The sequence below is a fragment of the Rhynchophorus ferrugineus genome, unplaced genomic scaffold, assembly GCF_030347505.1.
Source record: "Rhynchophorus ferrugineus isolate W39M unplaced genomic scaffold, kcgeb_rfMv2 rfM12, whole genome shotgun sequence".
Taxonomy (NCBI): domain Eukaryota; kingdom Metazoa; phylum Arthropoda; class Insecta; order Coleoptera; family Curculionidae; genus Rhynchophorus; species Rhynchophorus ferrugineus.
In genome coordinates this window covers 1,327,452-1,335,819 of record NW_027472591.1, presented here as the reverse complement: position 1 = coordinate 1,335,819, position 8,368 = coordinate 1,327,452, and the positions used below count along the sequence as shown (strand labels likewise).

The window sequence follows — 8,368 nt, the reverse complement described above, 5'->3', positions numbered from 1 at the left end:
AGCTTCCCCACAACGTGTGTTTTGCGTTGAGGTCCCCAGCGACTATCCATTTGCCTCGGTATCTGTTTATTCCGGCGGTGAGTTCGTCTAAACCTTTCAATGCCCTCTCGCCTGGTTGCTCGTAGACGTTTGTGATCAAGACGTCCTCTATTGCGATTGTTATCACATTTTTTCTTGACAACTCCTCCATCAGTAGGGACTAGATATCTTCTCTGGTCCAGATTTGGCTTTTGCTTCCCGTCATCTTTCTCATGAGTTTCCAACCTTCCCATGCCTGTGTCCTCGGCGTTGGTTCCTGGAATAGTACTATCTCCAATCCATCTCTAGTAGTATATTGAAATACACATAGGTTTTTGAATTAATTTACATAGAACCGGTATATTTGGTGACTGCTTTGGTACCTTCGCTAACGGCATGCTTAGCCAATTCAGCGGGTAACAATAACCTAACGGCGGTTTGGATTTCTCTGCTCGTGATCTGGTCGATCTTTTATTGTAATGGGCGAGGCGCGACACCTCGGCGGCTATCCTTTCGAATATATCGTCTATGAAAGAATTTATTATCGACATGGCCTTGGTGGAGATACCCGTATCGGGATGAAACTGCTTTAAAACTTTGCATATGTAAATCGCATTGCTTTCCTTCCTCACGCGCTTCTTTTTCTTATCGCTCTTAGAGTTATTTTTCTGGGCTTTTCCAGCTTTCTTGGCCGCCTTACAGTTTGTCTTTGGTGGCATTTCGAAATAAAAATCCGGACGTCTCACGTACCTCAAATAGTACTTAACTAAATAAATGCCTTTAATTTTAGAACTTATAACATTCGAAGGAACACTTCTAAGCCCCGCCCACAGCTCTTGTTAGAGTCTGATTGGTGGTGTATGATATATCGAGTTTGGCTGGCGAACAAAATTCCAGGCCGATCTGTAAGAAATTTTCAGTACCGTTTTTGATTTAAAGGTGAGCAGTACCTAACAACGATCGAGATTAACGTGTCCGGACGTGGCAAACGCGGAAAAGTGAAGGGAAAGGCGAAGTCTCGTTCCAATCGTGCGGGATTACAATTTCTTGTCCGTCGTAGTCACCGACTTCTAAGGAAAGGAAGTTACGCCGAACGCGTAGGGACCGGTGCTCCCGTTTACTTAGCTGCCGTAGTGGAATATCTGGAGGCCTAAGTTCTCGAGTTGGCGGATAACGCCGCTAGCGACAACAAGAGAACAAGGATTATCCCTAGGCATTTACAATTGGCGTTCAGAAACGACGAGGAATTGAATAAACTGTTATCTGGCGTTACTATTGCCCAGGGCGGCGTTTTGCCTAACATTCAAGCAGTATTATTGCCTAAAAAGACAGACAGCAAAACCGTTGGAAGCGGACGTTGATTTTTGTCCTGTTTTCTTTTCGACGGCTTTTTTTGGCAGAAGCTTTTTTCTCGGCCAGAGTTGCAGATTCACCTTTCTTACTTTTAGCTTTCTTAATTGAGACGGCTGTGGTCGTCTTTTTTTCCGTTTTATCCGAGGTTTTTTTGGCAGACGCTTTTTTACCCCCGGCTGTCGTAGCTGACGCGGCACCTCCTACTGATTTTCGCTTATTTTTCTGTAAGGTTTTGGCAGTGGCCGTTTTTATTTTCTTCGTACCTGCGGCTATCGTACCTCCTGCTTTACGTACCGAAGCCGCTAATTTAAATGATCCGGAAGGAATTTCCGCTTTTATCTTTCAATCCTTTAATTGCATTCGTTACTATGTCAGCGATCGGAGGATGACTAGCTTTCGATTTAGAATTCTTCGCCTTGCTCGATGTGGATTTTTCTTTTTCCCCCCCTGCAGACGAACCTGCGCTACTGGCTGTAGCTGATGCGGCTCCCTTAGCCAATACCGAAGATGAATTCGACCCGGTCGGTGTGCCTTTTGACGATGCGTTAACAACGGCGGCGGAGTTTCCTCCACTCCCTTGATTCGACGAAGGAAAAACCGCTTGTCCGCTAATATCGACGTCCGACATTCTGATATAATTTCTTAATTTTCTTATAAGAACGTTCTTATCACGATTCGTTTGACAAAGTTACGTACGTGCGTATGTTTCACTTTCGCGTATTTTAACTGTCTGACGGCCGCTCTCATTTAATGCGTACCCTATATGATATGAGCCGAACGCAGAACTGAACGGTCGAGCGCGAACGACGTTCCATATTTCGGCTTCGTCGAAAAGTTCATCGAGCTTGGAACCGTTTACTTATTTCTCATATTAAATACATAAATCCTTTAGAATATCATATGATTTATGTTCGAGGCGTTAAAAGATAAAACGTGGTTGAAGTAGCCATCTTTGCCAATAAATTCTACGTTGACTATCGTCCTAAAAGGAAGCACAAAATCAAGAGCATTGCTCCCGATTCTGTCGAAACTACCAATTTTCATTCGAGTTATAGACTATCCGTTATAACTATGAAAATATATCTTTTCAAATCTACGTCTCCCGATATATCGTCTTTTGATATAAATGCAATTCCGTACAGATTTAATGCTATTATTGGAGAAACGGGACATATTATTTCTAATTGATGCCGTACAGATTGTTCGTTGTCCAAAACGAATCTATATCGAAACGTACCGTTGTCGAATTAACTCCAAGGAAACAATAACATGAAAAAATTACCGATCCTATACTAATATACTTCTTTTTTAACGGTTTCTTAATACCATCCGAACTCTGGGTTACAATTGAACGTATCGAGTGAGCAACGATATCGAAACTTCTATGAAAATATCGTGTCAAACCCTTCTCTACCGGTACAATGCTCATATATATTTTAGCTTACTCTGCTTCTTTAGTTGAAATCTGTTTTCATAAATAGTTATCTCTTTGAAACTATCAATTTTTATTACATCAATAAATACATAAAAGGCGTAGGTAATACGTAGGCAGAGCGTTTATCTCCATACATACATGCGTAAAACTACCGTTCCTTCTTTGAAATCTTAAGGATTCTCCAAGCTCTTCGACGCGTTTATCTCGGAGTATTTTCTCTCTAAAGGAAAACTGTATTAAAGCTTCAACGAAGATTCGGTATTCGATTGTTCACTATCATTTACATTTAATATGAAATCTTATCTTAAACTTTACCTATCTTTTTATATTACGATCGTCTATTATAATGCAGTATATTTGTTACTTTGCAAGTAAATCTTAGAATAATGGAGCAAATATTTTATAAAATTTAACATCATCTTAGTCCATATTCGAATAATAAATTTCTTTTTTTAATGGTAGTAAAATTGTGGCTCTGAAAAGAACCGTTGTTTTCTTTAGTTGAATGGATACGTTGTTCTGTTTTAATTGGTCAGTATATATAATACTTTATTTAACCGCAAAATCCATATAGAGTTCGTCTTTGGCGTTTGAGGGCGTATACTACATCCATTGCGATAACGGTTTTCCTTTTGGTGTGTTCGGTATATGTAACGGCATCTCTGATGACCTTTTCCAAAAACACTTTTAAAAAACCTCTGGTCTCTTCGTAAATCAGACCAGATATACGTTTTACGCCGCCTCGTCTAGCCAATCTTCTGATGGCGGGTTTCGTAATACCTTGGATATTATCAGGAAGCACTTTGCGATGCCGCCTAGCGCCTCCTTTTCCCAAACCTTTACCACCTTTACCTCTGCCCGTCATGATTTATTCAATTTAGTATTAAAAAAATCAAATTTATAATCGAATTGTGCGTTGTACACCTCGAATACTACAGGTAACTGTTTCAATTTCAAATCCTACCATAGGTTTTGTTGAGTTCGAATCGGGTCCCGCCCACAGATGCTAGCTGGACCAATCAGAATATCTTCACACATTATAAAAAGGGAGATTTCTTTGACACCTTCGATCAGTTTCACAAAGTCCATTGGCGGTTGCTGTTGTAATTCTTCCTATACGTTTGAAGTCAAACTCGTTTAGATGATGGCTCGTAACAAGTAAACTGCTAGAAAATCAACCGGAGGTAAGGCTCCCGGAAAACATAGCCAGCAAAAGCGCTCCCGGTACCGGTGATGTTAAAAAATCGCATCGTTACAGACCTTGTACGGTCGCTCTAAGAGAAATCCGACGCTATCAGAAGAGTACCGAATTATCGATTAGGAAATTGCCTTTCCAACGATTGGTTCGCGAAATCGCTCAGGATTTCAAGACCGATTTGCGGTTCCAAAGTTTAGCAGTCATGGCTTTGCAAGAAGATAGCGAGGTCTATTTGGTTGGTCTCTTTGAAGACACCAATTTGTGTGCGATCCATGCTAAACGAGTAACCTGTATCATGCCTAAGGACATTCAATTAGCCAGACGTATTAGAGGCGAACGTGCATAAATGCTATGACGGTTATATATTAAAATCGTTTTCTGTATTTATATAAAAAAAACGGTTCTTTTAAGAAACACCTTCTTCTGTTAGAAAAAGGAGATTAATATTTTTTTCTGTGTATATAACGCTTTAGCTATGATATTTGTGAATTGAATTTAGTGCATTATTCTCACAAATATATTGTGAATATTGAGAAATCCTTAGTAAATAAGGTGTGAACACCTGCTGGATTGACTTGAAGTTTATATCACGATAAGAACGTAGTATCACATATACTGTTATTATGCTACCGTAAAGGAATGAATATATAAAATAAATTATTTTTTGTGGGTATTTTAACATTTTTATGAACGATTACTTTATTTTAATTTACTTCACTTCGTATATATCCTTTCTTCTTAATAGTAGTTTATTTCTTTTTTTTTTTTCTTTAAACATTTTCGGGCTCTGAAAAGAGCCGTTTTCCCCCCTTCATATTATTATGATCATCAGAACTGGTATATTTAGTGACAGCTTTGGTACCTTCACTAACGGCGTGCTTAGAAAATTCACCGGGTAGCAATAACCTAACGGCGGTTTGGATTTCTCTGCTCGTGATGGTCGATTTTTTATTGTAATGGGCGAGGCGCGACGTTTCGGCGGCTATCCTTTTGAATATATCGTGCACGAAAGAATTCATAATCGACATGGCCTTGCTGGAAATAGCCGTATCGGGATAAACCTGCTTTAAAACTTTGTATATGTAAATCTCATTGCTTTCCTACCTCATGCGATTCTTTTTCTTGTCGCTCTTAGAGATATTTTTCTGGACTTTTCCGGCTTTCTTGGCCGCCTTACGGCTTATCTTTGGTGGCATTTCGAAATAAAAATCACGACGTCTCACGTACCTCAAAGAATACTTAACTAAAAAAAATGCCTTTTATTCTAGAAATTATAACATTCCAAGGAACACTTCTAAGCCCCGCCCACATCCCGAGTTAAAGTCTGGTTGGTCGCGTATAATATACCAAGTTTCGCTCGCGAACAAAATCTGTAAGAAATTTCCAGTATCGTTTTTGATTTAAAGGTTAGCAGTACCTAACAACGATCGAGATTAACATATCCGGACGTGGTAAAGGTGGAAAAGCGAAGGGAAAGGCGAAGCCTCGTTCCAATCGCGCAGGATTACAATTTCCTGTCGGTCGTATTCACCGACTTCTAAGGAAAGGAAATTACCCCGAACGCGAAGGGGCCGGTGCTCCCGTCTACTTAGCTGCCGTAATGGAATATTTGGCGGCCGAATTTCTCGAGTTGGCAGGTAACGCCGCTAGAGATAACAAGAAAACAAGGATTATCCCTAGGCATTTACAATTGGCCATCAGAAATGACGAAGAACTGAAAAACTCCTCTCTGGTGTTACCATAGCCCAGGGCGGCGTTCTACCAAACATCCAGGCCGTATTGTTACCGAAAAAAGCAGATAGTAAAACCAAATAAGTTACATGAGCCTTAGGGCTTTTGAGTCGTACAAAAACCTTTTAACTATCGGTCATTTTCAGGACCACCAAGATAATAAAACAAAAAAAAAATTAATATTAAAACACATATTATAACTTGCTTTTACTAATTATTTAAAATACCCTAATAAACAGTTTAAGTATTTTAAAGATTGTTTTTTGGGTGTGAAAGATTTTTCTAGCGGTTCTCCTTTAGTAAAATCAACCGTATTATGACATCGCGCCTTGTATATAATATAAGTAATTAAAGATGGATTAGTGGGTCGGTCGATTAAGTAAGTATAGAGTTTTGGAATCCAAACCGTCAAATAATTAGGGCCAATCGAAATCGGCCATCATCGATATCTCTTCTGTTGATCTCTCGATATTACCCGTTTTATATTTGCCACGTTTACGATACGGAATTACAGCTTTAATGCTGTGAATTGTACATAAATTATTATTTTAGATAAAACTATGATGATTGTAATGATTATAAGGTTATAGTTAAACCTAATAGAGCTTCAATTTTTTAAATATTGACAAATTTGTGGTTCTGGAAAGAACCGTTGTTTAATTTTTGTAAAATTAATTTTGAGTATCACGTTTCATGTTAGTTCGCGAATAAACTATGTGGCTTAACCTCCAAACCCGTATAATGTACGTCCTTGGCGTTTCAAGGTGTATACTACAACCATTGCGGTAACGGTTTTCCTTTTGGCGTGTTCGGTATATGTAACGGCATCTCTGATCACGTTTTCGAAGGACACTTTTATAACACCCCTGGTCTCTTCGTAAATCAGACCAGATATACGTTTTACGCCGCCTCGTCTAGCCAATCTTCTGATGGCGGGCTTCGTAAAACCTTGGATATTATAACGAAGCACTTTACGATGCCGTTTGGCTCCTCCTTTTCCCAAACCTTTACCACCTTCACCTCCGCCAGTCATATTTTATCGAATCTAAACAAAAAATATTAAATGATCTCGAATAAGTAGCGCGCCCACAACACAAGTGCTTCGGACAACTGTTGTCGATTGTTTTCAGTCAGCCCGGTTTTGTAGACTTGGGATTGAGTTCCGCCCACTAGCACAAAACGGACCAATCAGATTAGATAACACGTTATAAAAAGGACTCTCTGATTTTATGACAAAATCAGTTCGAAAGGGGTCGCCGTCGTTTGCGTTTGATACTTATTCTCATTATCTCTAATTTAAAAATATGGCTCGTACCAAGCAAACTGCGCGAAGATCAACAGGAGGTAAAGCTCCTAGGAAACAATTGGCTACCAAAGCGGCCAGGAAAAGCGCTCCAGCTACCGGTGGCGTTAAAAAACCATATCGCTACCGACCCGTGACGGTAGCTTTGCGGGAGATTCGTCGTTATCAAAAGAGCACCGAATTATTGATTAGGAAATTACCTTTCCAACGATTGGCTCCCGAAATCGCTCAAGACTTCAAGGCCGATTTACGTTTTCAGAATTCCGCGGTGATGGCTTTACAAGAGGCCAGCGAAGCTTATTTAGTCGGTATTTTTGAGGATACTAATTAATCTGCGATACATGCAAAGCGAGTAACCATCATGCCCAAGGATATTCAGCTAGCCAGACGTATCAGAGGCGAACGTGCCTAAACTATTTTCTATCATTTATAATACACTAATTATATTCGTATTTTGCAACAGAAAAAAAACGGTTCATTTCAGAACCACCTAAATTTAATTAAAGAAAAAGAAGATATTTCAATTAATATTCTTTTATCGATATTTAAATAAACACTTCACTAAAAGTCAAAATTTGTATTTCAATATTGGATACTACAATATACTGGAATTTTTTAAAGATTATATCTTTTTTTATTTATCTAAATTGTGGCTCTGAAAAGAACCGTTTTCTCCTTTATGATATTCAAGGCTTATGGTTTACTTAGAACTGGTATATTTAGTGACGGCTTTGGTACCTTCACTAACGGCGTGCTTAGCCAATTCACCGGGCAGCAATAATCGGACGCCAGTTTGGATTACTCTGCTTGTGATTGTAGATCTTTTATTGTAATGAGCGAGACGGGACGCTTCGGCGGCTATCCTTTCGAATATATCGTTCACGAAATAATTCATGATCGACATGGCCTTGTTTGAGATACCCGTATCGGAATGAACTTGCTTTAAAATTTTGTAAATGTAGATCACGTAGCTTTCCTTCCTCTTGCGTTTCTTTCTCTTATCACTTTTGGAGATAATTTTCTGAGCCTTACCGGCCTTTTTGGCCGCTTTACCGCTTGTTTTCGGAGGCATTTGGAAATACATATTAGGATATTAAATGATCCACGAAAAGTAATAGACTAAAACAAATTTCAATAAACCCTAGGATTTATAAGCTCCTTAAATACACTCCTAAGCCCCGCCTATTATATGAGTTAGCCTCTCGTTGGTCGCGTACGACATCATGCGTTCGGCTTACGAATAAAATTCAACGGCGAACTTTTAAACGAATTGAATTTTTCGGCGAACAATTAAACGTGGGTGTATTTGCGTCACGTCCTCGGTTTCCAA

At 39.3% G+C, this 8,368-nt stretch overlaps 1 protein-coding gene and 1 pseudogene across 1 annotated transcript; one reads left to right on the top strand and one right to left on the bottom strand.

The window, feature by feature from the left end:
- The first annotated feature begins 7,039 nt into the window (after positions 1-7,039).
- LOC143205622 (histone H3-like) lies at positions 7,040-7,450 on the top strand (annotated as a pseudogene).
- A 266-nt stretch (positions 7,451-7,716) lies between these two features.
- Positions 7,717-8,110, bottom strand: LOC143205504 (histone H2B-like). Its single transcript, XM_076418672.1, has one exon. It carries the CDS (start codon positions 8,108-8,110, stop codon positions 7,739-7,741), a length of 372 nt encoding a protein of 123 aa, XP_076274787.1. The 3' UTR covers positions 7,717-7,738.
- Positions 8,111-8,368: the final 258 nt, after the last annotated feature.